The sequence below is a fragment of the Macaca thibetana genome, chromosome 2, assembly GCF_024542745.1.
Source record: "Macaca thibetana thibetana isolate TM-01 chromosome 2, ASM2454274v1, whole genome shotgun sequence".
Taxonomy (NCBI): Eukaryota; Metazoa; Chordata; class Mammalia; order Primates; family Cercopithecidae; genus Macaca; species Macaca thibetana.
Genome location: NC_065579.1, coordinates 48,621,865 through 48,641,532, shown reverse-complemented (window position 1 = coordinate 48,641,532; position 19,668 = coordinate 48,621,865). Strand labels below are relative to the sequence as shown.

General features: G+C 35.3%; 1 protein-coding gene across 4 annotated transcripts in view; it reads left to right on the top strand.

Moving 5' to 3' along the window:
- The window catches only part of PLOD2 (procollagen-lysine,2-oxoglutarate 5-dioxygenase 2), a 92,567-nt gene that overhangs the window by 40,779 nt on the left and 32,120 nt on the right, over nucleotides 1-19,668 (top strand). For all 4 annotated transcript variants that reach the window (XM_050778151.1, XM_050778150.1, XM_050778153.1 and 1 more), the window contains 4 exons: nucleotides 91-227; nucleotides 12,192-12,355; nucleotides 15,967-16,079; nucleotides 18,273-18,336. In XM_050778151.1, the coding sequence (XP_050634108.1) occupies nucleotides 91-227; nucleotides 12,192-12,355; nucleotides 15,967-16,079; nucleotides 18,273-18,336 (478 nt within the window). The remainder of the gene's footprint in view (nucleotides 1-90; nucleotides 228-12,191; nucleotides 12,356-15,966; nucleotides 16,080-18,272; nucleotides 18,337-19,668) is intronic.

Sequence of the window (19,668 nt, the reverse complement as noted above, 5' to 3'; positions counted from 1 at the left end):
CAGTACTGTTCAAGTTGATGATGTCTTTAAGTTTTTCATAGTACTTTCATAATTTGAGTTTTGCTCAGGAATGAAATGTTTTGTTCATAGGTCCTTGGTCAAGGAGAAGAATGGAGAGGTGGTGATGGAATTAATAGTATTGGAGGGGGCCAGAAAGTGAGATTAATGAAAGAAGTCATGGAACACTATGCTGATCAAGATGATCTGGTTGTCATGTTTACTGAATGGTAAGAGAAACACCTGTGAATTTTAAAATCTGTATTAAATTACTTTTTAAAGAGCTGAGATTTGTGTTTGTAGATGATGTATTAAAATATGGTTGGATGGGTGGCTCACGTTTGTAATCCTAGCACTTTGGGGGGCCTAGGCAGGTGGATCACAAGGTCAGGAGTTCAAGACCAGCCTGGCCAAATCGTGAAACCCCATCTTTACTAAAAATACAAAAAATTAGCCGGGCATGGTGGCGGGCACCTGTAACCCCAGCTACTTGGGAGGCTGAGGCAGAGAATTTCTTGAACCCAGGATGCGAGGTTGCAGTGAGCCGAGGTTGTGCCACTGCACTCCATCCTGGCGACAGAGCGAGACTCCATTTAAAAAAAAATTATTGACAAGGAATCATTGTTTTAAAAAGTAGATATTACTCAGTTATAAAACTATTGTATTAATTAGTTCTCATGCAACTATAAATTCCTGAGACTGCATAATTTATAAAGAAAAGAGGTTTAATTGGCTCACAGTTTCACAGGCTGTATAGGAAACATGATGCTGGCCAACTGCTTGGCTTCTGGGGAGGCCTCAGGAAACTTAGGATCATGGCAGAAGGCAAAGGAGGAATGAAAGTCTCACATGGTTAGAGCAGGAGGAAGTGAGGGGAGGTGCTACATACTTTTAAACAATCAGATCTCGTGAGAATGCTGTAATGAGAACATCACTAGGGGGATGGTGCTAAACCATTAGAAACTGCCCTCATGATCCAGTCACCTCCCACCTGGCCCCACCACCTCCAGCACTGAGGGTTACATTTCAACATGAGATTTGGTTGGGGATGTAGACTCATATTATATCAACCATGGTCTGACATGATGTAATGCCATCAAAGACAATGAATTATCATGAACACTAATGAGACAACATGGCAAGAGCTAACTAACGTTTTTGTGAAATTCATACTTTAGTCTTGAGTTAAGAATAAATATCATATTGAGCTTTACTCTTGAGAAGGGTGACTTAATGGATTCGGGTTAAACAGAAGAAAAAAGACCACGCAAAGTTATAAATACAAGTGAGACGTAAGAAAGCCTGTGTTACTAAGAAAGAAGAACCTTTTTAATGTAAATGTATTTTGTGTAATATTTCCCTCCCTTATTAAAATATCCACTGTCTTTTTTTGCCATTTTCTTATAATTTTATAATAACATCAAATTGTCGTGAGTTATTAGTTACTACTTCCTTTCTTTTATTCTCTGTATCTTATTTGTTTTTGTTATCGATTGCTCATTTTAAGTCCTCGTGAATTTTCCCCTCTAACAGGAAAGTCGTTTTATATGTTTCTTCTCAACTTGAAAATGTAAAGACACAAATTATTTGCAGATGAAAAGAGTAATATTTTTATGCATTAATATACATAAGAAAGTTGTAAATTATGAAATGAAAATAGATATTAATATAATGAAGTGTGCCATACACACTTAAAAATTTTCAAAAGGTACATAACACTTGCATCTGTAAAATTTTCCTGTTATATTTTATGCAAAAAATTAAGTTCTACCTGTGGTTACCTATTTTGCAAGATGAAGTATGGTAAGGCAAGTGTTAACCATAGTGTACTGGCAATTTTTCTACAGCATTTGTTGTTTTTTTTTACACTTAGAAAAAGAATACCAAGTTCATTAAAATAGCTCTGTAAAATAAATACTGAGTATGTTTTGGTTTGAAATTACCATGGATTTCAAACAACCATATTAGTCAACTTAAACTTGTCACATGTACATTTTCACTTTGGCTCTGAGGCAGATTCTCCTTGTAAGAGTTACTACATACGAGTCAGTAAAGATTTTAGATCCCCAAGGTTCCTTTTGGGTTTTAGGAAGAACTCCTTTTCTCTACCATTACTCTCACATCACCATCCGCCACCTCTGGCCCCCTATCTAACGTTTATCCTTGTGGACAGCTGATATAGTGAGGGACCTATTTTTTTCTCATGAGAATTAGGACACTGTGAGATACCTAAAGCCAGCTTGAGTTTGAGTTTGTTGATTTAGATGATACTTTTTAAGACCTAGCTTGACAGAAAAGATAATAAAATTTTAATGGAAGACACAGTGTCTTCCAGGCACTGTTAGTGTTTGGGATATATCACGGAAACAAACAGATGAAATTTCTTACAACTCCTGTGAGAACAGCCAGCTAACTGAAAACATGGGTGCCCACTCAGCCAAATAATTGTCTAAGAAGAGTCATTAACATTTTCTCCGTCATTACCTACCATGACTACCCTCTGGAAAAAACCTAGGGGTCATGAGAAAGTAGCCAGGGGAGTAAAGAGGGATGAGCAATTGAAGCCACATAAGAACTTTTTTTTAACCCCACTTATTTTTTAAAAACAACACACTTTTTAAAAAGTATATACAGAGTGATGAATTTAGTTGAAAATTGTAGGTAATCTAGGGCCCGGGAGAATGAATTAAGTGAACTAAGCTGTTTGTAAATGGTTTGAAATATGATGCCCATTCTGTAACACAATTCTTAAACTCTTAATTAAGGTTAGTTCTGGTAAAGGGCTGGAATTCAGGATATATTTATTTTAATAAAGCAAACACATTCTTATTTTTTACGTGGTATTTTTAAGGACAATTCAACTGTAATAATTAGTTTTATGGAAGCATAGGTCACTATTATATGAAAATATACAGAGATTTATAAACTTGGTGGTTTAGATGAGCCTTTTAAGAAACACAGCTTTGTTATGGTATAATTTATATAACATGCCATAAACATTTGTAAGTGTAAAATTCAGTGAATTTAATTAAATTTACAGAGTTGTGCAGTCATCCCCATTATTCAATTTTAGAACATTTCCAATACCCCATAATTATCCCGTATGCCATTTAGACATGCTAAAAAGCCCGAATTAATTTGGAAACAATTTTGTCACATTCCTTCCATGGAATATGTATACTAAAATTACTTTTGGATGAACATTTAAAATTAGAAACTGGCTCTTTATAAATATAATGTGTAGGGTAAGATTTATTATACTTAATTTAGATAAAAATAAATATTTGGCAAGGTTTTAGGTTATTCTCAGAACAAAAGGAAAACTGAAGATATCCATATAATAAATTCAATCTTTTTTGCAAGTTATTTCATGCTTCAGTGTGTGTGTTTACTTGCAATTAAAATGGCTTATAAAGTTTGATAATCTCTCCTTGATTAGAACACCAAAAAATATGAATTTGGTGATTTTTTTTTTTAAATAGGCTAATGAAAATTTTGGGGACAAATACTACAATTTGGTAGCTATCAACTCCTTTATGGAGAAAAATGATGTCATAAATATTTTATAGTATACCTTAATCAAGTGAATGAGCATGTTGAGTTTTATAACTGGGTACTTTACATTTGTTTTATAATTAAGTTACAAAGCTTGTATTTCTTCTATTATCGTCATATTGAAGAGAAGTGATCAGACCTAATTATTATATGTTGGCTAGTGCTTTCTTATTATTTTTATAAGGATAATATATAAACCAAAATATAACAAATTATTTGTGTTTTTGGGACTAAATTTGTTACACACTTAATATCCTCACACAACTTTTGCTGTGCTGCTTACAGTAAAATATAAACTAGCAGAGTCTCAGGCCCTAAAATAAACCTATGGTGAAGTAAGTTTTCCAGATTTGGGGGCATCAAATAAAGTCGCCTAATAAAAATTTTGACTGTTCTTTTTTCTTTTTGACTAAAAATTTCTTTTAGATTTAAGGAAATTTAGAAGAAAACCAGTTAGAAATAATGTTGGCGTAATTAATACTTGAGTTTGAATTTGGGACAGGACAGACATTTACACTTTCATTGGTGGCACTTTGTGTAACTCAACTGATTAGAATGTAGATGTGCACCATATTGAAGACTCCTGGCATATGAAATATTTGAAAGACATTTGGTGGTGGTTACTGGCCTTACAAAAAAGGAGTATTTCTTTTATGGAAATATCTACTCAAAGATATTGATATATAGAAACCTCCCAGTTCTTTGAAGTATTTGTTTAAAGATGATTATGAGTTGGAGGTAAGATAAAAGAATTGGCTGTTGCGAATTTAAGTTACCAGTAGGAAAGACTAAACAGAAAAAAAAATTGGAATGGTAGTCAATGGTATACTATACAAGTTGATATATATAATTAAAATAAATGTAAAGCGTAGTCATTATTTGAGCAGTTTCTTAGGCAGCTCTGATCTGTAAAGTTGATCCAAGATAAATAAACACTGGTTAAAATGGAGGGATAATTTCAGTCACACAAATCCTTGCTAGTGTACCTTATCACTTTGATTGTATATGCATAGTTTCTTTTCAGTTATGCTGAATTGTAATTGTGTGTTTCACACAGTGAAGCTGGGGCCTGTTCCTCAATTACATACATTCAGGGTGCAATAGCAAGAAATCAGTTGGGTAATGGTGAATTGCATTAGAAGAAGAAACAGGCCTCTTAAGAAGGGAAAATAATGGCGGATGCTTTGAAACTATTTTTTGAGATTTTTTGTTGTTCATTTGGAGAAATAAGATGACTTCTAAAGGCAGGAAGGTATCTGAACTTTTTAAATACCAAAGGATGGAAATTATTTAAAAGTTGAATTTTGATTAGAAAATATGGATATGAGGATATTGTTTCTGATTTCATATGTCAGCCAACTTTTGTTTTCCTTTTGGCTTCTCATTGATCATTATTTTGCTGAAAAAGTGGCATCAGTGAACAGGTTTTCCACTTTGCATTCAGAATACATATGTTGAGCACAAAATGTAATCCAGGCATTGAAGTTAATACTATAGAAAAAGAGATATAAATAGATGCCACCCTCAAGGAATTCTCATGTATATTGTACTAATTCTGCAGACAAAACAGAACAAACATTGTGGAAAAAGAATGCATAGCTTCTAAAAAACCTGAATGTTGGCATAATCTCTTTAGAATCATTTATTTTTGGGAAAGTTGTGAAAGATTGTGTTTTATTGAGTCACTTAGATATTATTTTGAAAATAACATTTTTATGATTTTGTTGTTATGTTGAACAATAATTTATATGTGTTATTCTAAAGGTGACCAGATCTTACTTGTATTTAGGATACATTTTATACCTCTCATAATTCAGATTGCATTCCTAACATACTTGACTTTTATATTGTCTTACATGATTTATAGAAAAGACAAAGTTTTTTGAAAGAAAAACTTGTAAAATACAATATCTATAATTTTAAGTAACAGCGGCAGATTTATTTGACGCTTTCTTGGTGGTGATGACATTTTAAGTGTGCAGATGCAAGGAACTTAGTCATTAGTGAAGGGCAGCATTTCATTATATTAGTGTAAAGGAAAGCCAAACCACATCATGGATCCTAGTTTTTGTACTGCTTTCTTCTTCCTCTTTTTTTTTTTTTTTGAAGGAAAGATTGAAATTATTAGCTGTACTTAAATATATTGCACTGCCTTCTGGTTCATCTAGAATAGTGTGAAATGTGTTTAGGAATTAAGTAGAAAATGAGTGACGTTTCCTTTCTTAAATTGTTCAAATGTTCTTCTTAATGTTTACTGAGTATGGACAAGCATATTCATGAGTAAATTGAAATGAGGGAAAAGAAGGTAATGTACAAAAAAGTGTTAGATGTTCACATATGTGTAGATTGCCCCTGGGTATTCTTATATGTGATTATTTTGTCTGACTATTATATGTATGTAGGTGTGTATTCCCAAAATGGATTGTCTGCTTGAATTTTATTCTTCTTAGGAAAATGTACTAGGCATCAATCATGTTCAAAATATGATGCTGGCTGCTGTGGCTGGATCTGTAAAATATGCTTCTAGCTGCTATGGCTGGGGGACTGACTGGGGCAGAAATTCTCATCTCTGGATATATTTCTTTCTCAGCAACTTGGTATTTGTTGTATCTGGCATGTGGTGGCTACATCATAATAGATGATAGGAATTTCAATTTTTTTCTTAAATGTTTATTTCTTATTTATTCATTGATTTAATGAACACTTATTGTGCATTAAATATGTATCATATTTGAGATTTCTAATATTGCAGAAATAAACTTAACTGTCATTTCTTAACTAGAGGGAATTTTTCATTTAATTTATTCTATCATTTCACAAGTAAAGAGACTGACCCCGAAACAAGTAGATATTGCTTATGGTCCTACAGGTAGATAGCAGCTTGCAGTCTTTGCCACCATTTTCTCTTTGGCTGCTCTTTATCTTAGGTGGTGTTATAGCTCTTGGGCCACTCTCAGAAGTCATTTTGGAGGAAGTAACCCTCCAGCTAGACAGTGTCCTCATTGACTTCCACCTCTGCCCAGCTTCAGCCAGGATTTCATATTCAGCAAATGAAATTATATACTATTCCAAAGAACATCCCCCACGTAATATTTAGCTTTTTTATTGACGCATAATATTTATACGTATGTATGTGGTACATATGATATTTTGTTACATGCATAGAATGGTAATGATCAAGTCAGAGTATTTAGGATATCCATCACCTCAAATATTTATCATTTGTATGTGTTAGGAACCTTTCAATACCTATCTTTCAGCTGTTTTGAAATATAGAATGTGTATTTGTCCATTTTTATATTGCTGTAAAGAACTGCCTGAAACTGGGTAATACATAAAGAAAAGAGGTTTAATCGACTCACAGTTCAGCATGACTGGGGAAGCCTCAGGAACCTTATCATCATAGTGGAAGGCGACGGGCAAACAAGGCACCGTCTTCTCAAGGTGTCAGGAAGGAGAAGTGCTGAGCAAAGCGGGAAGAGCCCCTTTAAAGCCATAAGATCTCATGAAAACTCACTATCATGAGAACAGCATGAGGGAAACTGCCCCCATGATTCAGTTACCTCCTCCTGGTCTCGCTTGACATGTGGGGATTTTGGAGATTATGTGGATTACAATTCAAGATGAGATTTGGGTGGGGATGCAAAGCCTAACCATATCACAGTGTGTTAACTATAGTCACCTTACTCTGCTATAGAGTGTTAGAACTTATTCTTTCTATCTAACTGTGTGTTTGCATCCATTCACCAACTTCTTTTCATCCCACTTGGCCCCCACACACCGTTCCCAGCCTCTGATAACTATCATTCTGCTCTCTACCTTTAACTTTTTTTTTTTTTTTTTTTTGATGGAGTCTCACTCTGTTGCCCAGGCTGGAGTGCAGTGGCGCGATATCAGCTCACTGCAACCTCTGCCATGCAGGTTCAAGCGATTCTCCTGCCTGAGCCTCCTGAGTAGCTGGGATTACAGGCACCTATCACCATGCCCCACAAATTTTTGTATTTTTAGTAGAGACAGGGTTTTACCATCTTGGCCATGCTGGTCTTGAACTCCTGACCTCGTCATCCACCTGCCTCAGCCTCCCAAAATGCTAGCATTACAGGTGTGAGCCCCTGCGCCTGGCCCCTTTAACCTTTTTAGCTCCCAGATGTGAGTGAGACCATCTGATACTGTCTTTTTGTGCATGGCTTATGTCATTAACCTAATAACCTCCAGTTCTAACTATTTTGTTGTTGCAAATAACAGGATTTCCTTCTTTTTTATGGATGAATAATATTCCATTATATATGTACTCCATATTTCCTTTATCCATTCATCTGTTGATATATACTTAGATTTGTTCCATATATTTGCTATTATAAATAGTATCGCAGTAAACATGGAAGTATAGGTATCCCGTTGATACACTTATTTTCTTTCCAACAGCACAACAAAAATACCCCATGATCAAGTGGGATTTATCCCAGCAATGCCAGGATGGTTCAATATTTAGCTGTTAAAATAATATTCATTTTATGCCAACTAACTCCCTTTCCCTCCCTCCAAAATTTATAAAATAATTTTAATCAATTCATTGCAATTTTTATCATAATCTGTTGTGCAAGGTCAGCTGGGTAAGTGGGTACTTTTAACTGTGTGTGTGTGTGTGTTGTGATGGTGGGTGGTTAGGAGTGGATCCATAGTATTGGTTTATGGTGTTAATTATCTCTGGAAATACAGACCTATGTTTCAGGTGAAGATATGATGAAAGAATTATCAGGTGTGAAACTACTTCTGTGCTGCTGATAGTTTGGATGATTATAATTTTTCACTGAAGTTTATGCCTATAATGATAAAGGATCAGGGCTCAATGACAAGGTTAGGGAGCACTTCTGTTGCTTTCTTTTTTGGCTATATGGGAGCTTTTGCTTCTTGTTAAGACTCAAGATGATGGATTCTGTGGCTTGTAACACTGCCTGTTTTTGCAAAAAGTTTTGTTGAAATGCAGCTGTGCTCATTTGTTTACATATTGTCTGTGGTGGCTTTTGCAGCACAGTGACAGCGTTGTCACTGTGACAGACAGTATGGTCATCAAGACCTAAAATATTTTCTGTAAAAGGCCAGAGAATAAATATTTACTGACTCCTGCTGTAGGCCATAGTTGAGAACCATTGATAGGGTCTGGGAACTGGCACAGAATGATTTTTAAAAGAGTTTGTCAGACAGTCTTAATTATGAGTGGGGAAGAGATAGGTAATGTGGAGGTCTCTAGGGTTTTAAAATTAATCTAGCCTTGTGGCTTCTAGTGGGAGTGGAGAGGATTTGAATGCAAAATAAATTAAGTAGACAGAATCAATAGGATTAGGGAAAAGATTCCATGAGATAGGCCATGGAAAGAGAGGAGTGAAGGCTGAATGAAAGATTTTCAACCTAGTTAACTATGTGGTTGATGGTGTCACAGAAGTAGGGAACACAGAAGGACAAAACGGAAAAACACTTAGGAAAATCTCAGTCATGTATTGAGATAGAGCACTGACATGTCTGGCAGGGGACTCAGTATGACCACATCAGGTAGAGTCTTATGGTTTTTGCAGGACCCAGGCATACTTACCACAGTTATATATGGCAAGTTTTATTTTCTTCATATGTAAATGGACTCAGTTTCTGTAAGAATATTTTTATGACCTGTGTGCATTTTTAAAAATTTGACAATTTGACTTTTTGTAGCCAAAATAAATTTAAGTAGGAAACCTTTCTTGCCTTTTGAGAAGTTTTAAATAAGTTCAAATAACTTTTCTAAAGTATTTAAACACAGAAATAGCAGTGCTACTAGAATGAGATAGGAAAGGTTTCAGCAATGTGAAATTTTTCTTCAAAGGCAAATTTTTAATTGAATTATGTGATAACTTTTGTCTTGACTTTTTGCCTTAAAACAATTGTGTTTTGTTATAAAGATAATGCAGGCTTATAAAACGCTAAATTATAAGAGTTGCCATAACTCCTTTTCAAACAACTGACATTTATTAATAGTTTGAGCTGTACTATTTATATAATCTGTATCCATCATTAGGGCTTCAAAGACAAAAAATATTCACTCACATTCCGAAGTGCATTTATAACTTTTTTTAATTTTTAAATTTTATATTTATTTTACTTTAAGTTCTGGGATATATGTGCAGAACGTGCAGGTTTGTTACATAGGTACACATGTGCCATCGTGGTTTGCTGCACCTATTACCCTATCATCTAGGGGTTTTTTTTTTTTTTTTTTTTTTTTTGAGACCAAGTTTCGCTCTGTCGCCAGGCTGGAGTGCAGTGGCGCAATCTCAGCTCACTGCAACTTCCACCTCCTGGGATCAAGCAATTCTCCTGCCTCAGCCTCCCAAGTAGCTGGGATTACAGGTGCACACCACCACGCCCAGCGAAGTTTTGTGTTTTTAGTAGAGATGGGTTTTCACCATGTTGGCCCGGATGGTCTTGATCTCTTGAGCTCATGATCCACCTGCCTTGACCTCCCAAAGTGCTGGGATTACAGGCGTGAGCCACTGCGCCTGGCCTCATCTAGGTTTTAAGCCCTGCATGAATTAGGTATTTGTCCTAATGCTCTCCCTCTCCTTCCCCCCCCCCCCCCCCCACCACCGACAAGCTCCGGTGTGTGATGGTCCCCTTTCTGTGTCCATGTATTCTCATTGTTCAACTCCCACTTATGAGTGGGAACATGTGGTGTTTGGTTTTCTGTTCCTGTGTTAGTTTGCTGAGAATTATGGGTTTCCACCTTCATCCAAGTCCCTGCAAAGGACATGAACTCATTCTTTTCATGGCTGAATAGTATTCCATGTAGTGTATGTGCCACGTTTTCTTTTTCCAGTTTATCATTGATGGGCATTTGGGTTGGTTCCAAGTCTTTGCTATTGTAAATAAGGCTGCAATAAACATATGTGTGCATTTATCTTTATAGAAGAATGATTCGTAATTGTTTGAGTATATACCCAGCAATGGGATTGCTCAGTCAAATGGTCTTTCTAATTCTAGATCCTTAAGGAATTGCCACACTGTATGCATGCTGCTACCTGCAAAATTTCGTATTCAGTTTGGTCGGAGTCTCCAATCATAAGATGCTCTGACATCACAAGCTATTTTTCCCCATCTCCAGGCAATGCACAAAGGCTCTGTTTATCACTCGCATGGTAGTCTCTGTTTCAGAGACTGGTTTATTTGCCTCACTTCTCATGGCCCAATTACCCATAAAACTGGTCTTATTTCCCAGTCTTCGTTATTAAAAAAACAATTATCAACAACTTACAGTCTTGAGGAAAATATTACCATTAAATCGGGTTGAGGAAATCAGTTGTACTTAGCAGAAAAAGTACAGTGTTATGTTTTGTAATGTCAGATTAATCAGTTTTTTAAAATATACGTGGCAAAGTTTGGGGTTTCAGTCAGAAAAATTTTATTGTAATTTCAAGTTCAGTTTCAAAAGTACAAGTATTTGGCTAAAAATAAAATTATTTTAACCTACAGATTTGTAAAAGCTTTGAAGTGAGTTTTCCTCTGTCTCTCCCTTCACTCTAGTCCCTTTCATGTTAATTTTTAACTTTGTTCAGTGTTTACAGTGTGCCAGGAATTATTTTTAATTTTTTAAAATTTTAACTTGAGGATATAGATACTACTTTTCCCTCCATTTTATACACTTTACAGTTAAGTAGTAAAGTATAAAGAGGTTTAGTGACTTGTCCTAAGGTTATTCGCATATCAGGTGGCAGAGCTGGGATTAGAAACCCACCTGGCAGACTTCAAATTGTATGATGTGAGTGGCTTTACAATTATGCTATTAGCTACTGGGATGGTAAGTCATTAATTTAATATCACTGGAAACCTTTGGTCTTAAGGTGCACTGATGTAAAAAAATGTAAAATAATTTGTGATTGTAATGAATAAATAACTTATTGCAAAGTAGAAAAATTTTGATAGTGACTTTTATATTTCACATTTTGTTAATTCATTGTGATTCTGTGAATGAACTATGAGGAAGAAGGTCATCAGAAAAATCAATGAAATTATAGATATTAAATGGTAGTGTCAGTTTTTATAAAAATTTCCCCCGAGTATATTGAGCTTTAAAAACCTGCAGTTTTCTGTACACACTTATTTTAAGATTCCGTGCTAAACAGTCATTCAAATATTCAACATATATTGATGACATTTAGCAGTTAAACACATTTTGTCAAAGATAATTCTTCAGAAACTGTAATGGACTGGTACCAATTTATTAGAAATATTAGGCAGTTATGGCAACTTCTGTAAATGACTGTATCTGTATTATTAAGTTATACAACAAGTAACTGCATTTCTAACATTTCAATCCTGTTTTAGAATTTCAATTTGGGAATAAGTGATTATTGAAAAAAAATTAAGGCTAACACTAAAAAAGCTGTCTTTCATTTGGACTTCATTTGCTAATGCAATATAAACACTAATAATTCAATACAATTCATATAATTTGAGAGAAATTTTGTTTGGTGTTCTGTGTAAATAGTTGGCACAAGTATTAATCTTGCATTGTATTCTAGATTCTGACTTTTGCCAGGGAACTTTTCATGGTTTATGTGCCTAGATTCTGACAAGTGTATTTTAAAACACCTTTTTTCCTCATTGAACAGCTTCGATGTCATATTTGCTGGTGGTCCAGAAGAAGTTCTAAAAAAATTCCAAAAGGCAAACCACAAAGTGGTCTTTGCAGCAGATGGAATTCTGTGGCCAGATAAAAGACTAGCAGACAAATATCCTGTTGTGCACATTGGGAAACGCTATCTGAATTCAGGAGGTGAGTTAGATACTGGAAGAAAAGTTTAATGCAAGTTATAAAGACTAATGAAACAACCATTTTTGTAGATGTAGTAACTTTAGATATGAAGTTTTAAATAACCCTTATCTTACTATTACTATATTGACAAAGCATTTTCCCATTTATTATGTGAGTTGGTGTTCCTAATAACACTAGGTAGTATGAATGTTATAATTTCCACATTATAAGTGAGGAAACTCATGTTTTTCAAATTTAAGTGACTTCTAGAGAAACTCTGTTGTTAAAGGAAGAAAATTACGGATCCAGTTCCTTTAATATGACACACTGAAAATTTTCTTGCTATAGGATAATAAGATTGGTAAGTTTCCTTACTTGAAAAAAATTATTCTCAGTCTTCAATCAAGTAGCTTTTAAGAATAGGTATTACTTAATATTATCTGATTTTAAACATTTTGGGAGTAAATAAATGATCTGTCTTGAACTCAGTAGTGAAAAATATCTAACATTGGGTGTCTGGGTATACTTAATATTGCATTAGCTGTATTACCATGGATTAAAGGAACGAACTACCACATTCCTTAGTTCAGCCTTTTGGAAATTAAATAAAATTAGGCTTTGGACATTGCAATGGCTACAAATTTATTTTAACTAGTTTGAGATTAATGTAAACGTAGGGACAAAAGACATAACCAAATGGGATGAAGGACATGTTAGAGAAACAAATTGGGTACAAATTGCAAACCACATTGGAAAAATGGATTTTGGGGATGGTCTACATGTATATAACCAATACTTTCCAGGCTAGTTAAAATAAGTGCCGCTCCAGGTTCTAGGCTTTGCTTAGCCACTAGGGTGTGATTTAGTTTCTTGGTAATGCCTCAATTTCAGCTCTTTGCACCTTCACTTTATTTTATCAACCTATTCTCACAGTTGTACGTTGGAACTTTGATAGCTCATATAGATTTTGTACTTTTGAAACCTTAAATTCCAATTTGTACTGCCTGGCTTCAAATCTCTTTTCCTCTTCGTCTCAATATTTCTACAGGTAATGCTTTCTGGGATCTCTTGACCATTTTCTTTTCTCCAAATCTATCTACCACCTTTGGATTTAACTTCCATATTCAAGTGAGCACCCAGGGTTTATCATATTGGTTACTCTGTGCTTCTTGCCTTAGCAGTCTTTCTCTGTTGGACTTCCAGTTCGTGAACCATCAAAGCCTCTCCCTAGTACGGGTACCCACCCTCACTTCTCTGCTTGAGCATTCAGCTCATGGATGGGTGCTGCTTCCACATCATGGCCTCCATACTGTCAAGACTTCAGTAACATATGTCTAATCTTGCAACTTATTCTAAGTCCTCCATTGTTTAAAACCATTTTTTTTAAAGGAAATATGTAGCTATGGAACTCTGAGACATGTTTTATTTATACTTGTTGAACATTTTCTGAAGATGACTTGCAAGTGAAATCTCATGTAAATTTATCTCAAATAGTGATGTATGTACTCAAGTGGTTAGGTTTCAGACAGGCTCACAATGCTTTGGAAACAGCAAGAAATTAGCAAGCAAGTACAGTTGTAAGCCAGTTTAATTAAGGAAAAGGTGTTTATAAGTGGGAAAGTAATCATAAAAGGATATCAAAGCATCATCCTTATGCTTTCTATAGTCAAAATAATTAGAGAATGGCAGAAAATATAAATGTTTAATAAAAATTTGAATAATTTCACAGATCACATATTTATAGTTATTTAAGGAACATGAGTTGTTTATGGGCATACTATTTAGTTTTTAAAAGTAGTTTTAGGCCAGGCACCATGTCTCAAACCTGTAATCCCAGCACTTTGGGAGTCCTAGACAGGAAGATGACTTGAGCCCAGGAGTTCAGGCCAGCCTGTGCAACATAGGGAAATCCTATCCCTACTAAAAAAATTTTTTTTTAATTATCTAGGCATGGTGGCACATGCCTGTGTTCCTAGCTACTTCGGAGACTGAGGTGAGGAGATTGTTTGAGCCCAGGAGTTCGAGGCTGCAGTGAGCCATGAGCGCCCCATTGCACTCTAGCCTAGGTGGCAGAGTGAGAGCTCCATCTCCAAAAATAACAACAAAAAAAGTTTTTAATAGAAAAATATAAATCAGATAAAATATGTAATGTGAAAATAGATGCTTTTTTTTCATTTATTGAGGACATTTAGGATCTGTCAAATAAGGAAACAATTTTTGAAGAACAGTAATATAAACCGTTGGAAAATGTTGCATGTCTCTGTGTGGTACATTTTTCATCATAGAAGATTGGCCATGGGATTTAAAAAATGTGTTACCTTCTAATGTTATAGAATTTTTTTTATTTGATGCCGGGCCTGGTGGCTCACACCTGTAATCCCAGCACTTTGGGAGGCCGAGGCGGGCAGATCACCTGGGGTCAGGAGTTCGAAACCAGCCTGACCAACATGGTGAAACCCCATCTCTACTAAAAATACAAAAATTAGCCGGGCATGGTGGTGGGCACCTGTAATCCCAGCTACTTGAGAGGCTGAGGCAGGAGGCGGAAGGTGGAGGGGAACTCGGGAGGCAGAGGTTGCAGTGAGCCAAGATTGTGCCTTTGCACTCCAGCCTAGGCGACAGAGGGAGACTGTCTCCAAAAAGAAAAATTTTTTTATATGGCAAGAACCAAAAAATGAGCAACCAGTGATTGGTTTTGGTCATGTTTTCTTTTTTTTCTTTTTTTTTTTTTTTTTGGTAACAGTAATTTCCCTGGACCTATTTTTTAAATTCTTTTAAGAAAATTTTAATTTTGACAGTTAAAAAGGTTTTTCTTCAACTTACAGGAGTAACATTGGTTCCTTTTTCAAAGTACTGAATGTCAATGAAACATAGCAGCTTGGCTGCATTTCCATAATTCAGAGGAAGATTCAGACAGGAAAAATGATTCCTTTGTGTCTTTAATGGACAAATGTTATTGGCAGTCTTAATGCTTATGCTCTAAGGCCAAGGAGAACAATCCAATTTTAGACTTCCTTTTTCCAGACTATGACACAAAAAACCTAGCCAGAAAATGGTTTAGCAGGCACAATGATGACTGGCCAAAGTAATGGGAACATTTCCAAAATGTCTTAGATATAAAATTTCTTTGGGATGTTTGCAGTTAGTGACAAATCCAGCATTCCTTTGATTGCATTAGCATCTCTGGCACTGACAGTAAAACCATCGTAGTAGAGATTTTATCCTGTAAGAGAGTGAGTTTTCTGCAGAGAATCCAAGAAGAGCTTTGTAGAAGGTCAGAGAAAAAATTCTTGTCTCAATCTATTCTTTTCCTAGTAAATCTGTTTCCCTTAGGAGCCTTGGAAAACATTAGTTCTCCCTCCTTTGTCAATTAATTGTGGAGACACATTTATTTAAAAAGAGTTTGGTTATTTTCTGTTTTGCAGTTGGTAGCAAACAGTCTATTGGAGTTTATATATAAAACAAGTGGCACTCAATAATTCATATTTCTTTCATGATGAGGTGTGAAATTCCAACCTAAGAATTAGACTTCATGACTTCACAACTCTGTTCAACTGGTCAGTGAAATTAATATGACACCAGTTTTGGTCTTTGAATCCTAAATTATCTACTTTCTCTCTGCTGTGTTGCAGGATTTATTGGCTATGCTCCATATATCAACCGTATAGTTCAACAATGGAATCTCCAGGATAATGATGATGATCAGCTCTTTTACACGAAAATTTACATTGATCCACTGAAAAGGGTGTGTAACAGCTGCAATTTTTTTTCTTTTATTGATTTGGTTTTGTGTGTTATATTGTGTTAATGTGGAGTGGTCAGAAACAAAGGATTTTATGATAGTGTGGCAACTGGTAAACCGAATTTCAAAATGTTCTTGGTGATAACATATTTTTAATAGGTGATATTGGTTTATGTCACCTGACTGGATATCAGCACTAGCTTAGTGTGTCTTTATGGCTTCTCTTTTGTGGCCAAGTCGGCACACTCGCCAAACTTGGTTGGATGAGGCAGAAGGAAAGAAGAACTATGTAATGCAGTGCTATATGTATTGAAACACATATTGAAATGACTTGATACTGAAATGAAATGGCAGCCCTCACACCGTTGTCATGGCCCTACCTCCACTGCATACTCACTTAGGCTGCCTTAGAATAACAGAATAAATTACATTATCAAAACTTCTGAGCTTGGAGATTTAAAGAAACAATAATGAAATCCTAAAGATTCTAGAGAATGTCTTCTTTCATAATCTTGAGTAAATAGCTGTCATTTATCAACGTAGAGCATTATAAATGTGTATTCTTGTATTCACTCCATCTTGCAGCTATAACTGTTTTCTCAAAAGCTGCACCAAGCCATTTGATACCAGAGTGAACTTCTGCGGTTTAAAAAAATGCAGTGTATTTTCACTTGTAGTCCTTTAGCCTTGCAAAGCCCTTTTATAGCTCTCTGAGCTTCTTTGATCCTAGATAGGCTAGATGCTAGACTCTGTATCCACACTTTATCCATAGAGAAACTGAGACCACATAGTCAGTGACATTGTAGGGACTGGATCCTTGGTTCTCTGAAAACCAAAATCTGGACTTAATTTTCTATTTCATTTGATAATAACATAGACTCTATGTGTTTAATTGGCTACAATTGTAAAAGAACACCTTTTTTGATATTTTGAAATGACATGTGACTAAAGCCACTCAAAAGACAGGTTTTAATTTGAAAATTACCTGTAATACCCCTGAGGACAGAGATCTTCCTCTGAGATTTGGAGCCTGGATATCATGGGTGTTGAGAAAACATTGAGGCCAAAAGCCCTGGTCCTTGTTCAAGTGTTTGGTGGCCCAGAGTGGATAGAGCCTGTAAGGATGGGTATGATCCTTTTTAGGAGACTTTATAGCCAATTTGTGGATTTCAGATATTTGAAAATATGGAGCCTGAAGATTTAAGGAGATGATAATGAAATCCCTAAGAGGTTAGAGCCTGAGGATCCATGGGACTATGCTATAGACACAGGCTTTTGCTTTTTATTCATAAGAATACTTAAACTGTAGTAAATAAAGCAACGCAAAATAGCAGTGGTCTAAATAAGAAAGATATTTTTATTTATTTTTCCTTCTCCCACATTAAAAGTAATTACGAGGTAGGGAGCACAAGGCTGTTAGGGAGGCTTTATGCTGTCAAGAGGGATAGCTCTTTTGTTGCTCTATCATTGGCCCATAGCTCCCAGTTTTAATCTTACTTCCTTGTCCAAAATGACGACTTGAGTTTCAGTTATTGCATTCATATTCTGGGCACAAAGAGGCACAGTAATAAAAACAGGCCATCTCAGTTTCATCACTCTCTTTAAGTAGCCTTTCTAGAAGTCTTACCGAATGGTTTATCATACTTTGATAAGAACATATTTATGTGCCTACTCATAATACCCAAAAGAAAATGTTTTTTTTTTTTTTAATTTTAAGCAGATGTGTGCTACTAAAATCTGAGTTCCCTTATTGGGAAGTTGAGGGAATGTTGGGTACAATAAGCAGTCTCCCATAGGCCCTAGATAGAATATTCCTGAAATTGATGTAAGTGAAACTTTGGAGAACAGTAAAGCAAGATTTTCTAATTTGGGAATACTTTTATAATATTTACCAATATAAGTTGATATTTAATAAATTTACTATATATACTGGATACAGATATAAAAGTTACTTAATTGTGTGTTTGTAGTTGCTGTCATTAGGAAACAAGATTTTCTTTAAGTGTATTTTGCAATGAGTTGTAACCATAGCAGTTTCTATGTTTTAGCTAAATACTTTAGTCATCTAAATATTTTGGTTAGACACTTAAGATATAAGAATATTTAACTTTAAATTCCCTCAAAGAACAAACTGTATTAATAATGTTTGCTGCTTTTGTTGTCATTTTCAGTATCATTTCTATTCTTATGTTTTAGGAAGCTATTAACATCACATTGGATCACAAATGCAAAATTTTCCAGACCTTAAATGGAGCTGTAGGTATGGTTCCTAAATACCGGATTGCTTAAGTACACAAACACCTGTGTTTTCAACTATCTTTCCTTTGTTATGTCCATTTGGGGGCTGTGACTAAGGTTGACAGTGTAAATATTGTAATTATTGTAACTTAAAAAAAAATACTGGACTTGAACTTAACTTTGGTACATTAAAATCATTTCCTATGACTAGGGTGAAAAAGATAAGCTTCTGGCTTTAGGTAACTTAAAATTTAGTGTGTCACCATTTGGGAACTTTAGATAAGTTTATGAATTGATTACACTTTATCATTACACATTTTCCAGTGAAATTCTTTGTGTCACGAATTACCCAGAGTGTTAGGGTAGATCCTTTTGACCCAACTGAAAGATAACTGGTGACAACTAGACAGGTAGACCAGGGAAGAGTGTGAGTGTGTGTGTGTGTGTATGTGTGTGTGTATGTGTGTACATGCTCATGTGTGGATATACATATGTGCTTGTGTATTGTAGCTACATATATCTTGATAATATATTAAAACCAATCAATACAGTAAAATTTAAAATATTATAATTAACACATAAATACTTTAAAATATATGCATAAAATTGAGAATATATTGTAATTCAGTCAGTACTTCAAGTCAGTTCATTTAGTAAAAAGATTCTTAAAATCTAGTCAGGCATGGTGGTGCGTGCCTATAGTCCCAGCCATTTGAGAGGCTGAGGATTGCTTGATCCCAGGAGTTTGAGGCTGCAATGAGTTGTGATCATGCCCTTGTACTCCAGCCTGGGCCAGAAAGTGAGACCCAGTCTCTTAAAAAAAAAAAAAAAAGGATTCTCACAATGCAAAATGTTTAGTTTGGATTGCTCAGTAAATTTTTAAAAGATGGCTGTGCTCCCCTCTGACTTGAGTTTTATCTTAATTAATGTGCTAGGTCTGATTTTTAAGAACGGGAAATATTATCATTGGTAGCCAATTGCAGAAACCTTGCTTATGCCAGACAATATTCTACTCACCATGTAACCCTAAAAGGCAAGCATGGATACCATTTGATAGATGGCTAAACTGAGATACTACTTTAACTTGGCAAGAATAACATTACTATGAAGGGGCAAAGGCAGGATTGCAAGATGAATTATTCTAACAGACAGCTCAGTGGCTTTGCACCTCACTCATTTTACTTGTGCCAGGTTGGAGTGAGTTTGGTATCAGTATCTGTTGTCACTGTCATCCTTCATTTTGGGTATCTGCTGACTTGGAGTAGATGAAGTTACTAGAAGTGTTGTAGCCCTTGGAATATTACATTCATGAGAAATTTTTTAATGATGACACACACACATACACAGACACACG